Source organism: Glycine soja, chromosome 10, assembly GCF_004193775.1.
Source record: "Glycine soja cultivar W05 chromosome 10, ASM419377v2, whole genome shotgun sequence".
Classification (NCBI taxonomy): Eukaryota; Viridiplantae; Streptophyta; class Magnoliopsida; order Fabales; family Fabaceae; genus Glycine; species Glycine soja.
This window is the reverse complement of record NC_041011.1, coordinates 42,537,115-42,559,990: the sequence shown is the minus strand read 5'-3', so window position 1 is coordinate 42,559,990 and position 22,876 is coordinate 42,537,115. Positions and strand designations below refer to the sequence as shown.

Genomic DNA, 22,876 nt, shown 5'->3' with positions numbered 1-22,876 from the left:
AAGACCTGCACAATTTTCCAAACACCTTCATTTACTACTTCCATAATGGTTAGAGAAAGTTTTTTCCATACACATACAAAAATAAAATATATGTATTTTTGTCAAAGAAAAATGGAACTCACTCCTAGTCCTAGCTAAGTAGCACACATTACACAACATATTTGAAAGGGAATACATTGGTCACAATGACACGATTTAACATTTTTAACTATGGTGGTGTCGTGGTTTGGCTGTGTTTCGTATACTTGTGGGTGGATTGCACAAATCACGAGACACAACATTAACATAATTGCTTTTAAAAAAACATTAACATAATTAAATAAGTGAAGTTAGATACATAATACCTTCATTCATACCATACATGCTTAAACGACAGCAAGAAAGAGTCTCACGCAGCCTCCTCAAACATCAGACCGAGAAGAGGAGTCAGACACATAACGTAGCAGAAAGAAAGAGAAAAAAGAGGGTCTCACTCGCGCTCCGGAGGTGAAACAATCCACAATTTCTAGGGTTTTCTTTTCCAATTTCCACAACTGTGTGTTCCTTTGATCACACTTTTCTCATTTATCTCTGTCTGTTCCGAGTAATGTTTTCCACTCGTAGTAGTATGTAGTATATAACGTGAATTGGGTTTCGCATTCTTCTCATTGGCGGAAACATTTGTTTCCGTTCTCCGAGGTTGGGTATCCGTATTTCTCTGTGTATGCTTTACTTGTATTTTAATTATTTTCGAGATCTGTTACTGCTATTTTCTTTTTTTAGTTTTCACTCATCGTTAATGGTTATTCTTCACTTTTTCATTTGCTTACTTCATACGCTTATTATACCGTTGTATGTAACCCAACTTTAACTGTATGTATGCAACTGCGGTGTCTAAGAACCAATTGAAAATTTTCAAATTGGTTTTTGTATTTGGTTTTATATACTGTTAATTTGATTTGGCGCTGACTATATTCAGATGCTGCTGCATGATGCATCAATTACTGTCTCCCTCATCTCTTTGTCTTCGTCTTCCTGTTAGGTTTGAATGTTGCTGTTGTGTGTTTCAATGTTGGTGATGCATTTGTTGTACATGCTTGTGATAATTGTTGTGGCCTTGTGTGGTTTCCTAAACTGTTTTTTTGGCTGGTTGCAGTTATTGAGTTTTCTATAACAAAACAGGCTGTAGAGGTAGGGATTCTGTTAGCTGCCACTGCCAGATTACTTGCTTCTGAGTTTTATGACTCTGTTGGGTTTTCATTATGAGTGGTGCACCTAAGAGATCTCATGAAGAGTCTGTTCATTCATCTTCAAAGCACCCGAATGAAGATTTGGGTACATATTCCAAGTTGGTTTCATCGTCAGTTTCAAATGAGTACCATATGCCTCATGATATAACTCAGGACTCCCGGGTGGCAAAAGTGCCTCGAACTGAATTTCATGATGCAGATAGAAGATCTCCTCTTAATCCTGTGTATCGGATGTCGTCACCGTTGAATGATTCTCGTACAGATCATCCTATTGGCCCTGAGAACAGGATTGAATCAAGGGATTCCAAGGACAATAGAGATCTCCGGTTTGAGAACCGCGATACAAAGACAGAGAAGAAGGAGTTGCATGGTGAAGCAAGAAGGGATCCTCCAAGTGCTAAGAGTGAAAAGGATGTGCGTGTTGAAGGTAGAGGAGATGACAACAAGGATGTCAGGCATGATCGGGATAGTCATAATGATCCGAAAGGTGACACCAAGACAGAGAAAGATGGTTATAATGTGGTTAGCAGCCACTTGAATTGGAAAGATTCAAAAGAGTACCATAGAGGAAAAAGATATTCTGATTCCCCTGGTGGGAATTGGGACACATGGCATATGTCACGTGGAAATACACAAGGCTCAGTTGAGGTTGGGAAGGAGAGTTCAGCAGCAGGAGAAAGAGATCATGTTGAAGCTCATGAAGCTGTTTGTGAGAACAAAGTTGATCCTAAAGGTGATGATAGATCTAAAGAGAAAGATAGAAAGAGGAAGGATGTGAAGCATAGGGAATGGGGAGATAGGGAAAAAGAAAGAAGTGATCGTAGAAACAGTCCACAAGTAACAAACAGTACCGGTGACTGCAAAGAATCTGCCAAGGAAGATAGAGATGTAGAAAGGTTGGAGAGGGAGAAAAAAGATCTTCCAAAAGAGAAAGAAAATTTAACAGAGAGGGAAAGGGATCAGATGAAGAGAGAATCATGGAATGGAATGGAGAAAGAGGTTTCAAATAACGAGAAGGAATCTGTTGATGCATCAGATAAACTAACTGAACAAGAAATTGTGTTACCAGAGCAGAAGAAACAAAAAGAAGTTGATAGCTGGAAAAATGTAGATAGAGAAGCTAGAGAGAGGAGAAAAGAAAGGGATGCTGATTTAGAAGGGGATAGGTCTGATAAACGTACCAAGGGCCTTGACAAGGAATCAAACGATGGGTGTGCTGATGTAGAAGGGGTGATGGAGAAGGAGAGGGAGGTCTATAATTATAGCAGTCAGCACCGTAAGAGGATACAACGATCTAGGGGAAGCCCTCAGGCGCCGAACCGGGAGTCTTTTTTCAGATCCCATCCCCAAGACAAAGACGGGTACTTTCTTCCTTTACCTTTCTTTGTTTTCTGATCGTTTGCAAATTTGATGATCCAGCAAGTATCTTTTCATTATCATTTGAGTATCTGTTCATTTTAATATTAATTGTACTTTATACCATTTATGTCGGGTTATAAAAATTGAAGCTTCATAATTCTTTGTTAGAAGTTTCTTTGTCTCAATTGATTGAATCTTACTTCTATGGTATTTTTAGTTAAGGTTCATCATACTATATTTTCTTTTTATTAATTATATCTGGCTATATATTTTTGCAGGTCTCAAGGTATGCTGTCATGTTATATCATTGGCTTGATTTAATGTAAGACTACAGAATTTATACCTTCATGAAATAATGCAGGTTTTAGCCGAGATTGCTATTATTGACCCATTGCTTTATATGTTATGATTTATACTCTTCTTTCATATTTATGCATCTCATTTACACTTCCTTCTTAATGTGTTGTTTGCTGTGATCTTGTTATCATTTGCTAATCTATTAATGGTACTTGGTACTACTTTTCGATGGAAGAGAGAAAATTAAAGCTTGATGCTTCTGCTACTCTTTCCTTTGCATGTCCACTACATATAATTTCTATTATTTCAGGTAAAGTAGAAGTTTCTTCTGTTGTTTATAAAGTTGGCGAAAGCATGCAAGAACTGATAAAGTTGTGGAAGGAACATGAATCATCTCAATCTGAAATGGAGAAAAATGGTGAAAGCTCTAATAATGGTCCCACTCTGGAAATTCGGATACCATCTGAGCATGTAACGGCTACAAACCGCCAAGTAAGTTTATTTTTGTTTGTTAGTATTATAAAATTGAAGAATGTGTGTCTTCATTTTTTTTGGAATGGATGAGGGGAGTAGGGACTGCGTTGGTGGCTTTATTTTCTTATCACATTGACCATTTCTCTTCCTGTTTACTTGATGCTAATTAAATTTTAAGTCTTTGTTGTTTTTTTTTGTTTTCTCCAGTTTTTTGGCATTTTCTGATGTTTTGTATACTTGTACTTGCCCATTACACCACAAAAGTAATTGTAATTTTTGTTAATTGTCAAAGACAAGTCAAAAAGGTTTGAGGATTGTGATCCATAGTGGCAATGTTTTTTATTTTGTTATTTTTTTTCTTGGTTATTTCCCCTATTTTCTTTCGTAATGGTTATATCCCCTTTGCTTTATCATGTGCTTGTTGATGTAGTAAATATAATGTCGATATATATTGTTAAAGAAAATTACAAATGAGTGCTTCGCCATTGAGATGGTCAAGATGTTGACCTGAAATCAATTGATGTTCACTATGGTATTGGCATCATTATTATATTGTATACCGTTAAAGTAATTGCTTTTTGCAAAGTGATTCCTTTTATTTGAAAGGTGTTGTGAGAGTCATCTCCCCTTTTAAATGAAATGATGTATGTTTTGCAGTTTTTTTTTTATCGGCATGTTTTGGTGTTTAAGTTATAGGTATGGTAATTCTCTGTTCTTTTTAGACTTAAATACTTAATCGTAACTGTGATAAATCCCCTTATCTACAACTATTTTGGCCATTATTTTTGTGTTTTGAAGCCTTGGTTTAAATTTAGTTCTAAAATTGGGTTTGAGTCCTCTAAGTACCCTAAGGTTGAAACATATTATTAATTGTGCTTTTTCACAAATTTTGTAGTCAATTTTCTTAAATAACGTTGATTCTAATTCTTTCATGATCTGAGCTAGCCTCTATTAACCTTTAGAGTTGAAATTTTTTAAAATGTTGTTTGTCTATTCATCCAGGATGCTCTGAGACATCAATATCCATATTCTGCCAATTATCTGGTACCTCTTGATTTATTCAAATCTTCTGCTTCTTCCATAGTTCCACCTGTATGGACTGCGTGATTTTTTTTTGGTCAAGTGATGCCCTAACATACAAGGCCTTAAAAGATTAAGAGTTAATACCCTTGCTTGCTAGAGTATTTTTACAACCAAACCACTGCAGGTCTAAACTTTTTCTTTTTCTTTTGAATTGTTTTCAATATGTAAGCCTTCCTATACTTCTGTCCTACAGCATGTTTTTTACATTGAGCAGTTGAAAGGTTGATGGTGATTAGGATTAGATACCTGATTTTTCAACTCTACTTCATACATTACTCCATAGCCTTGAGATAAAAATTAAGCTTCCTTGTTGGAGAAAGAAATTATTAAGAAGGCATTGAAAAAAATGTTTGTTTTTGTCTGTTTCTTTAGAAAATCAAGAAGGCATTGATTATCTTCTCTTCAACTTGATCATTGTCTCTAAGCCTTGGCATTGTAAGGTTGTGGGTTCAAATCCTGACTACAATCTCTCTGCTTGTGGGGATAAGGCTACATACATCTACCCTCCCTAAACCCCACTAGGTTGGAGCCTCATGCATTGAGTTGCCCTTTCATTCTTGTCTCTTGATATATCCACTATGTGAAATGAGAGGGAGCATCAATGGAGTGAGGGTAATTTAGTCAAATGTAGCATTGGGTTATTTGGTATATTTTTAATCCTCGTGCAAAAACCTTAAATGACAGACATTTTGAAATAGAGACCTATTTAATTTACCATTTTGATAAAATAAAAAATGTACATGACTGATTTGTATTTTAGGCGTGGAAGAAAAGTCATGTCTAGAGCATTAAACTAAAGAATGTCGGTAGTGGGGAACATTTTGTTTGATGCTCTAATGTTTTGATGAAATGAAAATTTTCTGTGGCTTATTTCCCTTGTTCTCTGAATAATTTCAAAATCTAAAACAGGAAAACATTCATGATTTCCCTATAAATGCTGCTATCCATGTCTTGAGAGTTACATTATTATATTCAGGTCAGAGGTGGCCAGCTTTGGGGGACCGATGTGTACACATACGATTCAGATCTTGTTGCTGGTATATGTCTTCAAAAAAAGATGCATTAGCCTTTTCTTATAAATGACAGTTCATATATTTGGCGATAGTATGGATAATTGCAATTTTGTTGCACCTGCACAGTTCTCATGCATACCGGTTACTGTCGCCCAACAGCATCTCCACCTCATGCAGCCATACAAGAATTGCGTGCAACTGTCCGTGTGCTACCTCCTCAAGATTGTATGTCCTTACAGCATGCCTTTAATTTTATCTCAAAACCATTGTGTTTTGTCAAAAATACTTTTCAGAAAAAAGCTATTTAGATCTGGGTTGCTTCTTGACAAGTTTTGCTCACATAATGATTATTTAAAATCTCCCAGTTGAACTTTAGTTTGCCATTAAACTATTTTAAAAGATTTATGTTTGAGTTCTTTTCTAATAATTAAATATTGATCTAGAACAATCAAGCTGAAATACCTCCTACATCCCCTCAAATTTTGCTCAGATGCATCCTTGAGAACCTTTTATTCTCCAATTTAAATCTGGAATGTCTGGGATTTTATTGGGGTAGGACTTGACTCGTATGAACTGAAATCTACTCCATGTACCATTACCAAATGAAGATATCGTTACTCTTATCACTGTCATGCATACTACACCAAGCACCCTTGTGAAACTTATTTAATTACATGTGAATAATTATTTTCTTGGAATTTTATATATTTATTTATCTTCTTATAGCAGGAAATTTAGCCTATTGTTAGTTTTTTTTGTTTTCTTTCTGCTTTTGCGGTTACAGATACTGTTTACAGTTGAAGCTTCATTTGGATAATCTAATGTTGTTAATTATGTATGTAATATCAGGCTATATTTCTACACTGAGAAACAACATACGTTCCCGTGCTTGGGGTGCAGCAATTGGTTGTAGTTATAGAGTTGAGCGGTGTTGCATTGTGAAGGTAGTATCAGAACCCCTGCAAAGTCTCCTTTTGTTCTTTGCAATTTTCAGCCCATGAAATTATGTGATTCATTGCAGCTTCATACATTTTAAATGTCATATAATCTACTTCATTATTTTCCATAACAGTCAACAGATAATATCCTTTTATTATTCATTTTGATATCTTCTGTTTTTAGAGAGAAGTTACCGAGTTTTGCTTGAATGTTTTAGTTCTGGTTTCATAACATGTTAAACTTCCTAATGAGGGTGGAACAAGTGCTTGGGCATAAGATGGGTCTGTACATCTACCATTAACACCTGCATCTGTGCCAAACATTTACATGGACATATGTATAAATTTATTATTGGTTGAACCTGGAATCTATCTATATTAAAAACTTAATATTTAACTGCCTATTTTGTTGATCTTCAGAAAGGAGGTGATACTATTGATCTTGAACCTTGCCTTACACATACATCAACTATTGAACCCACCCTTGCTCCAGTGACTGTTGAGCGGACAATGACTACCAGGGCTGCAGCTTCGGTTTGTCCAGCATCTTATAATAAACACAACTTTGACTGCAAAATTTAATCAATAATTATAGCTTTAGGTTATGATCCAGGCCTACTTCATTTATGTTGGTTAATTTGGCTTTAAATTTTTGTTTGCTTAACATTTTATTTATGTTGTTCCATATATGGAACTTTCTGACTCCTGCTTTTTTGCTTTTCAATAATTCAAGCATGTAAGTTATTGATTTCTTTTTATTTTTCCCCCTTTTTTTAAGTTAAGGTTTTCGATGCTTTTAATTACTGTTTGTATTTGGGCTGTTCAATACTTTAATTGATTAAATTCTATTTTCTGGCTTCAGAAATTCTGCATTGCTCTGCTTTCTAAATTTGATATATTGTTTTTTCCTCCAAGAAACTGGGGGGAATGGGGAACTGGGGGAAACACAAACTGCCTTTTGTTTTTTTGCACTGGATCTGTTTTCTGTTGCACCTTTCAGGAGTTAGCTTTCTATTGGTTGCTATATATATTATGTTATTAATCTCTATAATTATTCTTAAGAAAAACTATTGTATTCAAGAATTTATTTTCCACACATGTTGAACTCTGGGATTTGTGTTGCTATATCTAGAAATTACCATGATGTCTGTTATTTTTAGAATGCATTGCGGCAACAAAGATTTGTTCGAGAAGTCACAATACAGTACAATCTCTGCAATGAGCCATGGTACGCAAGTTTTTTTTTTGGCAAAGTGACTAATCTGATATTTTTATAAACAAGTTGACTGATCTAATATTGTAATGTGTGTTTTGTGCAAAGAATAATTGAAACTAATTTGTTATTTTGGTAATGCAATGTGGATTATGTTGCTGTATTTCTTTTCCTGAATTAGATACCTGACATGCAACACATTTTCAGATTACTGTGATTAGTTTATAAACCTACTATCTATACTCATGATTATAATACTTTAAATTGTCAGGATAAAATATAGTATAAGCACTGTCGCGGACAAGGGTTTAAAAAAGCCACTCTACACATCTGCTCGTTTGAAGAAGGGAGAAGTTTTGTATTTGGAGACACATTTGTCCAGGTATTTTTTATATGAAAGTTCTTGTTCTAAATCAGTGTCTGTATTTCAACTGTCACTCCATTAATTGTTAAATGTCACATGCAAGTGCAACAGGAATGTGCTTATAAAAATGCTACTATATATTGAATAAAATTTCACTGTTATCAGTGTTATTTTCATGTATAATTCATTTTTTTATCAGTCTGCCTTTTAATTTGTGGAATTTGAAGAATCCATGATGATGATCTTGAAAAGTATTATTGGTCTGTTCCATGATCTTCTTGAAAGTCTGAGATCTTGTTGAAGTTTAGAAGAAACTTCCTACTGCTGTTCTTTTAATAACAAGTGATTTCTGTGTAGATATGAACTTTGTTTTACTGGAGAGAAGATGGTCAAGGTTACACCAGCAACCCAGTTGCATGACCCTGTCACAGAAAAGTCTCAAAATCACCACCCACATTCTACAAATGGTGAAAAAAATGATTGTGAGAATGTCATGATTGATGCATTCAGGTGGTCTCGTTGTAAGAAGCCTCTGCCACAGAAACTGATGCGTACAATTGGCATCCCTTTGCCTATTGAACATATAGAGGTATTTTTAAATCACTTCTCATTTATTTTCAACTTGCATTTTGAATGTCTCTTGAATTTTCTCCCTGATTCATTATTGCAATGTTACTCAAATTACGTGCAGAATGCATATTTAAACTTTCCAATTGTATCATAATTTATATTCTGCACTTGCTGTCCAGTTACTGGAGGAAAATTTGGACTGGGAAGATGTGCAATGGTCGCAAACAGGTGTTTGGATTGCTGGAAAGGAATATACCTTGGCACGAGTGCATTTCTTGTCAATGAATTAACTTTTTTGTTATTTTGGGGGATGGAGGAGTTAGTTTATAAAACACTTGTGTTTTTTTAGGCAAGATGGTGAAATGATATACTTGGAAAGATGTTGTCTCATGTAACAAAAGATAGTTTATGGGGCTTGGATATTGGTCTCCAATAAACAATAAAATATCACTTACATCGTGTAATTTTCCTCTCATGGCTGCAATTGTTACTCTTGCTGTGTCTAAAGTTCAAGGGTTTTATGACACCACAGAAATCGGGTGCATACGTTTAATAAATGGAGAAAGGTATCATAGTCGTAGCCCATTGGAATGAGTCGAATGACAACGTGAGTGCTACATAATCCAATAAGTTTATAAACTACTAGAATGACATCAAATTGCTAGCTGAGCCTCGTTTATTTAAATGGTATGAAAAGCCACACGAGGCTCAAATGTGAACAACGAAAATCACTACTGAAACCGAAGAGAGAAAAGCTCCACTAGGCCATTGTGCCTCCTGGGTCCTGATACAACCAGTTGCTTTTGGAAGGCATTGCATGACACCATTGCAAGGTAATGCTGATACAAAAAAGACATCCACGACAATACGAATCAATCATCTAGTAAAATATAAATACAACCCAACCATCCTTTCTAATTACATACATTTAAACGAGAGATGACTAGACAAAATATACGCAGTGCACAACAAACTTCACCCTTGCCACAAAATATTTTTTGTTGACCTAAACATCAAACACCAAGGTTTTTAAGAGGTCATCAGTCCCACGCAACAAACCAAATCAAGTCAACACTACCGGACTCGCATGATTTTTCTCATCAGTTCGTTCCACTGATTTAGAAAGTTACGCCACAGCCGTAGCAATTCAATTGCATAACCGATAACACAATTTTTTTCAGCGAAGGAGGCAATAACATCAGGAAGTTAATCATTTTCGGATGGTTCATTGACTGGTGGCTAACTGCCCCAGATAAAATTATGAAAAGGAAAAAATGCAGCTATGCCTATTTCCTTCTGAATCTATGAATGGCATAAACTCTCAGTTGCACTTCTCTGATAATAGAGCCAGTAACTGAATAGCTCCTTTGCATTTATGAATAAACTGATTGGCACCTCTACCCATAATGCTGCAATCATAGTAATCGTAGACAGATAAACTTAAGAATACGAATGTTGCAAAAAATTGTATGTCATTCTGATATATCTGCTTCATAGTTTTAGAAAGCATTTCAAATTTCTCATCGTGCATAAAACAGCAATCCCAGCAATAAATTTGAAACTATGGGAATGGGGATTTAGCATTCAAAATTTCAAATCTATAAGTATATACATCCCCTCTTCAACCCACTTGACTGTACAAAAGCATTTCCACGAGCAAATTCAACCAGAGGAAACACTCAACTTGCACTGCAACCATGGCAACCTCTTCTCACCCTTGAGAGAGATGAAAATCTCACGGGCACACGAGTTGTTCTCAAACAAATCCAAAGCAAGAAAGTAGAGCCGTTCATCAACCCCTTGCAACTCATCCAACACCTTAATGCACTTGCTTATGGAGAACCTGTCCTCATTCTTCAAAATTGCATTGGCCCTCATCTTTGAAGCAGCAGCAATCTCCAGCATGGCGTCCACGATGGCGTCGCCGTTAGCCTTTCGGCTTCGCTTCCGGCCACCGGAACCAGACGGCACAACAACAGGGTGACGCTTGTGTCCCTCCAACGTATGCACATCTTCACCAGAGCCAGAAGTACCATCATCCTCCAAATAAGCCATTACCACTGTAAATAACACAATGATAACAATATAACATCATTCAACATTGCAACCATGCCAATTGCACCGAATTCTCAATGTACAGTACAATTCACCAACAATGGGGGCAATCATCACATGAAAATTCAGAACCGTAGAAAACAAGGAACCCTAAAACTAAATCCCACTGTGCATGCAAAGTTAAACAGACCCAGAATGAAAAGACAACGTTTTTAAGGTTCAATTAGGTTTGCAATGAGATTGAGGGAAAGGAACGAAAAATCGTACCTTTGTCGAAATATGATGTCGATTCCGCGAGTTATGGCAACAAAGCGTTGGGGGAATCGCGATCTTCTTCGAGACTTGGTTACTGAAAACGCATTAGTAGACGTTCGTTCGATGCTCGAAATCACTGTAACTTTGAAAACCCTAACACGAAGAAGATGGAGGATGAAGACAGTAACTGAAGCAGTGTCTTGAACTTGGACAATGCTATATGCCGTGTTCCTTTCTTTAATTAAACCAAGTTATACCTATACCACATTTATGTTTTTTTCCTCTCATTTAATATTTTATTTATGAAAAGGTTAATTAACTATTTTCTATCTTTATTAACAACAATTTCCGTACGAATATAATACTTATAAATATAATGACACAAAAAAATTACTTATAAATATAAATAATTTAAATCTAAAAATAATAATTAAATAAACTTAGAGAATGTATTTTTCTTTAGTTTAAATCCCTAACCGTCGTAAAGTATCCTTTCATAATAAATTTCTAGACTCTAAGTGACCATTGCCATGACAAGATTACGTTAACTTAATAAGTTATTGGTAGCAATCATTTTAAGATAGTGTTTGAAGACAAAGATAGGGTTAAACCCATATGTTAAACCGTTGATAACATATTGCAATGATTATTAGCTCCATAGAAAAGCTATGATTTTCAACCTTTTGGAAATGAGAATCAGTTTTCTCACAATGAGAGAGTGTTTGAAGGGTATTTTGGAGACCCTTACATGGTATTAATATTTTATATGAACGAAGCCTAGGGTGAATAAGTGGGTCATGTGATCTATGGTGGATCATTTTAGTACATCCTTGAATTCATCTAGTCCACAAGTTAATTTGGTACACCCTCTGCACATGATTTTTTTCCTCTCCCTTATGTCTTTTCCTTTTCTCTGATCGGTAACCAAGGGGCCAAAATCCCTAACAATTAATTGAAATTAAATCACAACTTTGGTGAAAATAGAAATGCTTGGCAAACCCACAACAAAACCAAAAAATGATTCAATTCCATCATAATCTCTCCATAACCAATAATCTGAAAGATGTTCCTTCATTTCATTGTTTGATAAAATCCAAGATGGTTAAGTTTGCAGTTGTGATTTTGTCAGACAAGAATGAAAACAAATCTGAAAATTTATTTCCAAAGAGCTTACTTAGCTCCGAAGCTTGTAGCAAAGATGATGAAACTTTGCAACTTTGCCCTCAAATTTAGTGTAACTAATAATTACAGACAATCTATTAATAGAAGCTTTGGTGGCAAATTTCATATTCCACCTAAGAGATATTGTTGTGATATATTCAATATGAAAAATCACTATTTGGAAACACCCAAAACATTTGGAAGTTATGCCATAATCGCTATTGACATAGGCAAGACCCACGGAGGCGCACTTGATGGCACTGTAAGCTTTTTTTATCTCTAAGATTTCTCTCTCTAACGTGTGGGGGGTGTTGATCAAGAGAGAAAAGGTGAGGAACTTCAATTGAAGAAATTGGTAAAACTTGACGCAAGGGAAGATCCATTAGTTGCTCCTGGTGCTTGTGCCTGTACCACGAAACCGAATTAGATCTCGCGACGGTGACAATAGCGGAAAGCATTGCTTTAACGGGACAACAATGGTGAATGACGACGGCAACGACACTTTCCAAACGAAGAGGAAAAAGGAGGAAGGGAGAAGGAGAAAGAAGAAAAATCTTGTGCAAAGAGTTCACCAAATTAATGTGTAGACTAGATGAATCCAACGGTATACAAAAAATGGTCCACCATAGATCACATTATCCACTTAACCACCCTAGGCTTTGTCTTTTATATGTAAGCAATGATTACTACAAGATCAAATTTGTTCTAGTTGAAAAATATTGATAAAGTCATCGATGAAGAATCTTGGATGAATTTTGACCACTACCTTGTAGATAGGACTTGGGTTTTAGATTAATTTGTTTCATCACATGATCATATTGATAAAATATTGGTTTGGATATGTTCCCTTGTTAGCCTAGGAATGAAATACTATGAAGAGATTATTCTTCTAGCATTAGCTATAATTGTGAGTAAACCTATTCATCTTGATGTTAGAATTGTTGATGTATTAAGGGATAAGTTTAATTTGCCGGAATTTGTGTGAAAATTAATCTAGGTCAAGGTGTTATAGGAAAGGCATGACTTAGAAACCATTGGTTCCACATGTTGAATATCTTCTACATTTTTACAAGAGATGTGATCTTTATGATCTCATTATAAGGAGTTATGAAAATTCGAGTATAGAGTACTACACCAACAGTGACGACTAAAGTAACCTAAACATGCATAGAAAACACAATGCATGTGCATGACAAAGGCCAACATATAAACCCTAGTCATGAATGCACATATAATGGTGATCGAAACCTTTACAAGGATTGGTTTGTGGTCATAAACAAAACGACAAAACAAATCCAAGCGACGTGATGACAATAGTGCCATAATAAGGGATCTTCAATCAAGTAAAGTTGAAACAACTAGTAACAAATTCACTTTTGTTAAGTTATAATGACAAGGCAAACAAGGACAAAGGAGTAATTTTTGTTAATATCCATAATGAACAATTTAGGTTCAACAATTTTTAATAGTTCATACACACAACGTAATGTTGTAAGCTTATATATAGTAGTTGAAAAATTTAAGAACCATCACATTGAATTTTTTTTTAAAATGCATTCAGATACTTTTATTTTAACAAAATGAACTAATGATATTTAACTCGATTAGACTACACCGATAGAGATAAATTTAGAATTTATAAAGAAAATATTTTGTATATGTTATATTTATAATAAAATCGTTGAACAAAAATATTTGATTAGGAGGAATATAGAAACTAATAAGTAATGGTAAATAAATAAAAATAACCTAAATTCATAGGAAGAGATTGAAAATCAGAAAAAATAAATCTTAGCATATTTATATTATTGATTATTTATAGATATTGACGGAAGAAATTTAAGTATTGAATAATAAAATTATAGAAAGTAAAATTTTATTTATTTGAATAATTAATTAATAAATAATTGCTTATCAATAATGTAAAAAGTAAAAATCTTGACAGATGTTACAAATTAGGTGTATAAAGGTGTAATATATTTACACACAAAAAAAAAAATGTATAATACGAGAAAGATATGCGTTTCATGAGAATAGAGAATAGAGAATATAACGGTTTTTTGTCGTTGAGAATCAAGCGGATCTCTCAAATTTAATTACTATTTAAGTTGTATGTTGTATAATATAAATATTTATTCTTATATAATTACTATAGTAAATAAATATTTTAATATATAAATATAATTTAAATTTATAGTAAATAATTTAAATTATAATATAAGATTATTTTTGTTATTGATAATTTTTTCTAAAATATTATTGAAGTTTAATTCAATGATAAAAGATAAAAAAAAGAAAGATTTCTAAATCCTTTTGATATTTAAATCCAAATTATTCAAATTTACAATGTATGGTACAAGAATACATATAGTACTATAGTAGCATAAGTTTTGCCAGGGAATTCTCCCACCATTTTGACATATTATAGGTCTCAAACGGACATTCCTATCAAAAGTTATACCCGTTTCAAGTTCAAACAATTTTCCATACAAAAAAGCATTTTGTCATCACGAATGACGGAATACGCCACATGGCCAATGTCTCGCCAATTCCACTGGCGAATTCCCCACCACTCGCCACATGTCCAATTCGCCAACTAGCGAAATGCCTCCAAAAAGTGATTTCCTCCGGAAAAGTTTTAAAACAAACCCCTTTTGGGAATAAATTTCTAAAAGGAACCCACTTTGGTCAATTTGTATGCTTTTGTGCTAGTGCTTCTGGATGTCATACATGATACATCTAAATCTAATATGTTTGGATTGATATCTGTGATTACCCATGTGCATATTGTGTGTTTACAATTTACATTTTTCCATAAAATAAAAAAGAATTGCATTTCATGATTTAAATGTTCGCAGAACCATGCAAGTATATTCCATTGCATTGCCTTAGGTCTTTGAGACTTATGATTGTTGTTTCTTTCTGTGTATGACCGATTAATATTTTTGAGACAACAATATTCCCTATTACTGTTAGTATCAGAAAGTTATTGTCTTGTAATCGTGATATGTTATGTTTAATGATGTGTTTTGTACTGTCATGATGTAAGTGGAAGAGAAAGGATTAACTGCTGAGACAGCTGACAAAATTGAAACTTTTGTCAAAGAAAAAGGACCTCCTCTAGCATTGTTGTCTAAATTTAGAGACGGCAGTGCTTTCTTAAAAGATGATGTTTCCATTGCTGCATTGAATAACCTGGAAATTTTATTTAAACTTCTGGATAAATCAAAACGTCTTGATAAAGTGGTTTTTGACTTGAGTCTTGCCCGAGGTCTTGACTATTATACTGGAATTATATTTGAAGCTGTCTCTAAAGGGGATACTCAGGCAATTCTCATATCTTTCAGGATTTAATTACTCATTTCGTTTCTATAGTTACAAAAAATTTTCCTTTTAGTCCGTATACGTAAAATAACCCCTTTCAGTCCCTGCAATACCATTTATAATTAAATTTAATTCTGATTCAAGAAACCTATGGATGATATATGAAAGTATATTGAAATCCATGAATCTTGAAAGTGACTTACCTCTTTGATAGACATATTTGTGCATATACTCTTTTCTATATGTTTCATTTTCATGGTTTTTTTTATCAAAATCTTCTGCTTATAACTTTAGTGATGTTTGGTTCAATTGCTTCTGGCGGCCGATATGATAACCTGATGGAGATGTTTGGTTCAAAGAAAGTTACAACGATTGGTGTAAGTCTGGGAATAGAGAGAGTTTTTGAAATAATGGAGCAACGTCAGAAGGATCAGAACCAGGTGATCATAATGCTTGATAACTATGTTAGTTGTTTATGTCAAAACAAAAAACTTTCATTGATTTTTCTGGATATCAGATCCCATCTCAACTCCAATTTTGCTACAAAATTTAGTGAAGTTACCATGCTTTTTGACTATTTAGTAATAAAAGGCTCAAAATAGAAAATACTATTTGCATACAGGGTAGATATTAGATAATTTTCCTTATGCGTTGGATGAGTAGACATTTGTGGAAATCAATGTAAATGACATTGCAGCTGAATTTGATTCACTTTGCTGAATTTAACCTCATCCTTTTTTGACAATGAATCTGAACCAGCCCAATTTTTGAACCCTGGGAGGATGCATCTCATCACTAGAGATGTTTGCAGCAGAGTTTTGACTGACTTTCACCTACAACTAATTTTTCTGTTTTGGTGTGGAAATTTTGATAAAACTGATCTCTCGTTTCCAATTTTCACAAAAATTATACTCCCTTATCCAGTTTTGAACTTCCGGGTTATTTTCTGGCCTAGAAAGTTGGAATGAATGGTACCACTGTCTTGCCAGTATTTACAATATTCGTTTTCTCTTTCTCTTTACAGCATGATATAAATTTTTGTTGGTTTTTAAGTTAGATGGCTCGACCAACTAAGATAAAAGTTCTAGTGAGCATATTAGAAATGGAGGATGACCTAATACTAGTTGCAGAGCTAGCAGGTGAACTGTGGGATGCTGGGGTGAAAGCAGAATTCTTTTTAAACAAAAGCACTTTGAGTATGCAAACAAATCAAGGATCCCTTGGATGGTACTTGTTGGTGAGCGGGAAGTAAAAGAAGGCGTAGTGCAACTGAAAGATCTCGAGGGCAGTAATCTTGTAAGCATTGTGGAGGAACTGCGGAGACGGTTGTACCCATGAACGAGGTTTTTACAAATACAAAACATTTTATGTTTCATATTCATTTGCAAAATTTATTTTTTGCTTGTGCAAATAAATTTTACTAAGTTGTGAAAGAAGATGTTTTTTTGGTGAATTGTGAAAGAAGATTTGATGCTTCAGTTTATCATACCCTTTTGTGTAATTTAAAATGATTAGTTTTACTTCTAATTTGACGTGTATATCACAGCACAAATGTTTCCTTATGTGCAATTGTTCTACGTTGACAATAAGAAACTATATAGTTTTATTCCTCACTCTGGCATCAACAATCGCACTCTCAAGTGCCACTAATCGTACCACAAACCACCTTAATAACCATAAGTATCACCTCATCATACAAAATCATTATTCTTTCGGGTATTATTATTGCCAAACATGTTAACACAGCTTCATGTGATTTATGTTTTCCAACGGTGTACCTAAACATGCGATTACTTGATGAATATCAGAATATGGTAATGACAAAGGTGACCGAGACAACTATTAAAATATGATTTTTTCTAACCAATTTAACCAGTGACAATCTAAATATAAACCTCCAAAGGACAGAAAGAATAAATCTAAAATGAGAAACTGAAAGAAATTTACATGAGAATGGTTGAGTGGTGCTGTCAAGAGATAAAAAAAAAGTCAAAGAAATTATTTTTTAGGAGCTGCACTACAAGGGCTTCAAATTTCATGTGTCATTTTATTCTCGAAATATTTAAGGTTTTATTAATTTTTCAACTCTAAATATCAATAGGCCTATTAGCTCAGTTGGTTAGAGCGTCGTGCTAATAACGCGAAGGTCGCAGGTTCGAGACCTGCATGGGCCATTTTCACTTATTTTTTATTCTTTTAAAGGAATGCTTGGCTTATTCACTCACGTGCTCAACTTTTTTCCCTCACGGATTCTAGAAATTAAGAAGTTATGTATTTCCCGAAACTATTTCATAACAACTGTTCTATTAGCTATCATTTGGTCAGAATAAACAATTATACAACTTTTTTCCACACTAGTTTAAGGAATCTATACGCAGTTATGGAAGCACTTAGTTGTGGCAGTCAGTGAACCTGATTCCAGCATATGCTTAAAAGTTCATTAATTTCCCTCTCGCTGGAGTGTGGTCACAACTCACAAAAATGGATGCTCCACTCTTCAGCAACCATATTCATTCGGAATATAAGTCCATGTGGACTTCATATGGAACGAATGTCTTTCATTCTAGAGGGGATATATGCTTGATAAGTGAAAAAGAACCATGAATGTTTCTATCTTGTCTCTTTCGTTATTGCTTTTGTCTTATGGAAAGAATAAACTTTATTTCACTCTCCAAGCAACAGACAAAGGCACAAATTAAGCGGCTTCAATTTAAATAATTTATTTATATTTAGATGGATATATATACACATTTTGAGTAGTGCTCTTTAGCACAAATTGAACTTTACAAGAATCTTATGAAGTTGAATTTAACCAATCAAGTCTAGGAACATATGTTGACGTCTTCCTTTTCATGTAGAATAGCTGCTTAGTTGGGGTTTCTGCCCCCTCTTTAACCAAAATGATGAATATTAACTAATCACGTGACAACTATAAATGAGTGAAAGGAGAAGAAAAAAAAACAGTTTTGTCACTTCAATACAAAAGGGACATCAGTTCCTCTTTTTATGAATTGTTTTCCTACTCCTTTTGACGTTTTCATTTTCCTATCTGTTCTTTTCAATTGAGTACATATGGCTTATATTTTGGAAAATGTAAAACACTAAAATGGTTTAGATTCAATGAACTTCACAAGTCACCCCCAATTAGCTTAACACCAAGTTTTAATTTCAAATCATAAAGCATTAAGTTTATAAATTATTTTACTTATATAATCATTACCTGTTCATTTCTTGTTAATGTAATTTGTTTTTAATAACCTGCATCTCCCTCTCACATTTGGATTTCAAATGTTAGTCATAACATGGGGTATATGTATATATGGTCATTCACTTATTAATTACTATAATAATATAAGAGCATCAAAATTTGCTTATGAGATTCTTAAAGTCAAAAACAAGTTCTCGTGCAACTTTATGATTGGAATAATTGATATGTCAATTGTTAAAAATTTCTTAAAGTCAAAAGAAGTTCTCGTGCAACTTTATAAGAACAATTGCTAGTTATGAGATAATTGTGGGTCTCATTTTAACTTCATAATTAAGGAGAATATTGCACCCGTTGGAGAGAAAAATTGTTAAAATTCTTAAATCTTATCCGATACTGTATGACCTTAATTATGATGACTATACTGATGCAAATGCTCTAAGGTTTTGGTAATTTGATAGGTTATGTGTCATTAAGACTACTGGTAATATTGGTTAATTATGCATATAAAAACTAATTGGGTTAAACATTCTAAATTTGGCAAAAACATGGGTTTATATAGCATTAACCACGTCATCTACATCTAATACAAATAATAAGTAACTAAACATTAAGGAGATGGATCGTCTCAAAAAGTAAAAGAAAACACAACTATAGATACGATCATATATAAGCTAGAAAAGGCTAAAACCAATAATTAAATTGTAGAGATATATTAATTAATTATATTGTGAATACATATATCAGATAAATCTATACATCATCAGTAACTGTCAGCAGCAAAGTGGCATCACCATTCCAGAAGTGAGTTAGCATTTCTAATTAATCAGATCTAAACACTGTAGTGGGCTGGGAAAGAATTCCCAACAAAATCATTCTAACGTCAATCAAACTTTTATACAGAATTTTCACTCTTTCCTCAACAATCTCAACCCCATGCCCCAGTTCCCTGCAGCATATCTTAAGTCTCTCAACAGCATACTTCATCTCCTTTTCCCTTTTACTCTTCATCTGCTCCTTCAATTCTCTAGCTGCAGCCACTGTCTGCATCAACAAAGAAGACCAACTTTTCCTTCTCTGCACCCTTTTCTTCTCAGCTTGATTTATCAACTCCTGAAACAATCTCAACCATGAAGAACTCATAGGCTGAGAAAACTTCATCAGGGGCAATCCATGTTTTGGATCAAACGATAGACCAAGCTCAAGAAACCTACAACACAGCAAGGCCATGGCCATAGAGCCACACATAACCTCACTGAGTTCAGTTTCATGACACAGCTTTTGCCGCAACATCTTCTTCAAGCAACAGCCACGGTGTTTCTCCATTGCTTTGCATCTCTTTTCCATGCCTTGACATGATTCCAAAAGCTCCAAAGCACGAGTTATAGGCTTTGCAGAACCACCCTTATCGACCAAATGAACGACCACTCTCAATGAGTCCACGTACTTATTGATGTGATCTATTTTGTCCATAAAATAGTTGCATTCATCAAGCATCTCAACGTTGTCTTCTAGGTACTTATCAACAGCACCACGGTCAGCATAGTCTTTGTAACAAACGTTGGCAAGAGAATCTGAGGCAACTTTCTGTGTGGTGATGGCAGCATCAAGCAACTGAGCCAACCCTAATTCACCTTGTGACCGGAGGGTGTCCAGCTCGGCGGTGAGTTCCCGGTCGAACAGGGTTTTCTCCGGCAAAGGGGCCACTGCCGCCGGCGCTCTTGGTTGAAGCTGCCGCATGGGGAGGCTCCTTAGGATGGTTGGTGCTCTCATAATTGGTGTGTAAAATTTTTGTATATACTTGATTTACTTAATTTGCTATGCGATGTGTTAATTTAAGGTACATGCATGTATAACTTGACCAATTGGTAATGTGGTGCAATATATTTATAGAGAGAAGAGGAAGGCATATATCTAAAAGGACATGTGTCAATATTACATGGAATATAAACAAATGTGATAAAATGGATCACACCCATAAGGTGGCTTCTAGCTGCAATTGGTATGTAGAAAAAGGGTGAAGGTGGGGACCAAAGTTAATTGAAGTTTATAGCTAGCTTGGATGCCGTTGAAAGGGGTCTGAAGGGCCCCACTTATTAATTTGCGGTGAAGAAAATAATTGGATGACAACGGTGCTCCTTTTGCTGAAAGTGAGCTAGCTGTACCGAGAGTGCGTGGTGTATCAAGACACTACCACGTACAGTACTATTCAGTATGTGATGGACCCAACTGGCTTCACCAATGTGGGATTGCTTCCAATTATTGGGACACACTATATGCAGCATGATAATAAGACTATGCTTATATACAAACAAACCTACGGTGCCATAAATTGTTACTGTCATATTTGACTAGTATCCTTCTAATAGTTAAATTTATTGAACAATATGTGCCCTTAACACATATATATCCTTTATATTCAAATACCAACTATAAGTTTTTACTCAAATATGTATATTAAGGACGATCAAGCACATGCCGTGAAATTGTTTTAACTTGATCAAAAAATTTATATTTGAGTCTTGATTTTGTAAATATATAATTATATTAAATATTTTATTCAATTTGAATAAAATTACGTTCATTAGTAAAAAAATATTTATGGTCTAAACAATTTATATATATATATATATATATATAACTTAACATCAAACGATTCGTATTAAAGATCTTCAACTAAAAATATCTTTCATATATATGCATAACGACTGCATTATCTCCAAATAATTAGAAACTTGGATCAACAATGACTTGCTGAGTTAACTCACTGAATTCTAGAGGAATACATAGAGCCGCATAGAATATACTATCAGAATGGTAGGCGCATAACAAACACTCAGTACAGATGAATATTAAATAGCTGAAGGATCCAGTTTGCAGGATTTGGTTAAGGCATAATGGACTCAGTCTTTAAGAAAGAGATTTATATATGGATAATAAAGTTAACTATATGCTGTAAGGATGATCACCAATATAAAGCTGCTTTTAAAATGTAAGTGTAATTTTTTTTTACATTGTAAGTGTAATTTGCATTTTGATTTTTTTTTTCAGTTTAATTTATAAAAAAGTCACTTTTTTCTTTTATATTTTTATTTTCAATCATTTTACAACCAACAGTAAAATGATAGATATTTTTATCATTTTTTATACAAATATTTAGATTTAAGAAAAAAAATGAAAACAAGATAGCATTTCTATAATTAAATCAACCCTAAAAAGTTGGACGTACTTTCACAAAGTTCGTTGCTAACAACAAGGGCTACTCACTCAAACCTTCACTACTGGAACCCTCCACATCACATATCTCACATGGCATGCACCACACGAATCTAACATTTGCTTACATTGTCTCTCTGTTGGCCACGTTTGAGATTGGCCTATATTTTATGTATAAACTTGAGGGAATATTCAGCGTTAATAAAACAGGTCATTGGAAATGCCCATAAAAAATTATCCAAAAACAAATATTGTGTAAAGGCTGTGCCTCTAATTCAAGTTATATATTTAAAGTAATTCAAAACCTGATCCCTATTTCCTTACACACAAAATAAAAATTAATTAATTCTATTTTCTACTCTCTAATCAATTTTCATTGCTTTTATGATAATGTTTTGTGGGATTATTGATTAAAAATTAATCATTATATTTAAGGAGCAAATGAGATTGTTCAACAACGCAAAATTTTAAAGTGAATTATGCACTAGTTAATATAAAAAAAAACAGATATTAGGAATAAACTGATTTAATTTTTATTCATATAATATGCAAGGTGTGTATGCACCCCTATTTAGCAAAAAATAAAATAAAATCGAATACTCAATTAAGTGACACAAAACTGTTCTAATTAGACTAGTTGTATCAAGTTCAAGAAAATGAGTAAAAAGTGAAATTCTCTTCTTGTTAAACAAATAAAACAACATAACTCTAATAATATGCAAGGCACTTTCACAATTGAGCATATGCATGAGATTATAAAAATCAATAATAAATGTACAACAAAAGGTCGGTGTTTTCTTTTTTTAGAAAAATAAAAAACAAAATAACTGAAACAATTAGCGAAACATGTTGAAGGAAATCCTTATATATGCATAATGTGTAGTGACAAGTAGGAGTAATAAAAAGCGAATAAAAACCCGTTCCATATGATCAGTATCAACGTATGCATATAATTGAAGCTATAAGGTCTTCAATTAAAGTACAACAATTTGTACAACAGCCTTTACAAGGGACTAATGCATGCATATGAATTTTAAAAATAGATTTTCAACATTTGGGGTCTGAATTAAGATCCACAAATCCATCTGCATGATATATACAACTATTGGCAAATCATCTG

At 34.0% G+C, this 22,876-nt stretch overlaps 2 protein-coding genes and 1 non-coding gene across 4 annotated transcripts; 2 read left to right on the top strand and 1 right to left on the bottom strand.

Moving 5' to 3' along the window:
• The first annotated feature begins 301 nt into the window (after positions 1-301).
• Positions 302-9,015, top strand: LOC114372683. 2 transcript variants are annotated; one of them, XM_028330369.1, is made up of 13 exons: positions 302-486; positions 1,136-2,590; positions 2,867-2,874; positions 3,196-3,377; positions 4,362-4,403; positions 5,419-5,479; positions 5,582-5,680; positions 6,305-6,399; positions 6,814-6,927; positions 7,554-7,621; positions 7,878-7,988; positions 8,328-8,559; positions 8,720-9,015. In XM_028330369.1, exons 2-13 carry the CDS (start codon positions 1,242-1,244, stop codon positions 8,828-8,830), a joined length of 2,472 nt encoding a protein of 823 aa, XP_028186170.1. In that variant the 5' UTR covers positions 302-486; positions 1,136-1,241; the 3' UTR covers positions 8,831-9,015. The 2 variants fall into 2 exon arrangements, with proteins under 2 accessions (XP_028186170.1, XP_028186171.1); XM_028330370.1 differs by lacking the exon at positions 4,362-4,403 and having other exon boundaries at positions 307-486.
• Positions 9,016-9,993: 978 nt separating this feature from the next.
• On the bottom strand, positions 9,994-11,092 carry LOC114372684. The gene is made up of 2 exons (XM_028330371.1): positions 10,863-11,092; positions 9,994-10,600 (listed from the first exon to the last, which is right to left on the bottom strand). The coding sequence occupies exon 2, from the start codon at positions 10,593-10,595 to the stop codon at positions 10,203-10,205; it is 393 nt and encodes a 130-aa protein (XP_028186172.1). The 5' UTR covers positions 10,596-10,600; positions 10,863-11,092; the 3' UTR covers positions 9,994-10,202.
• Positions 11,093-17,435: 6,343 nt separating this feature from the next.
• On the top strand, positions 17,436-17,509 carry TRNAI-AAU. Its single transcript has one exon. It is a non-coding gene; the product is annotated as a tRNA-Ile (tRNA).
• Positions 17,510-22,876: the final 5,367 nt, after the last annotated feature.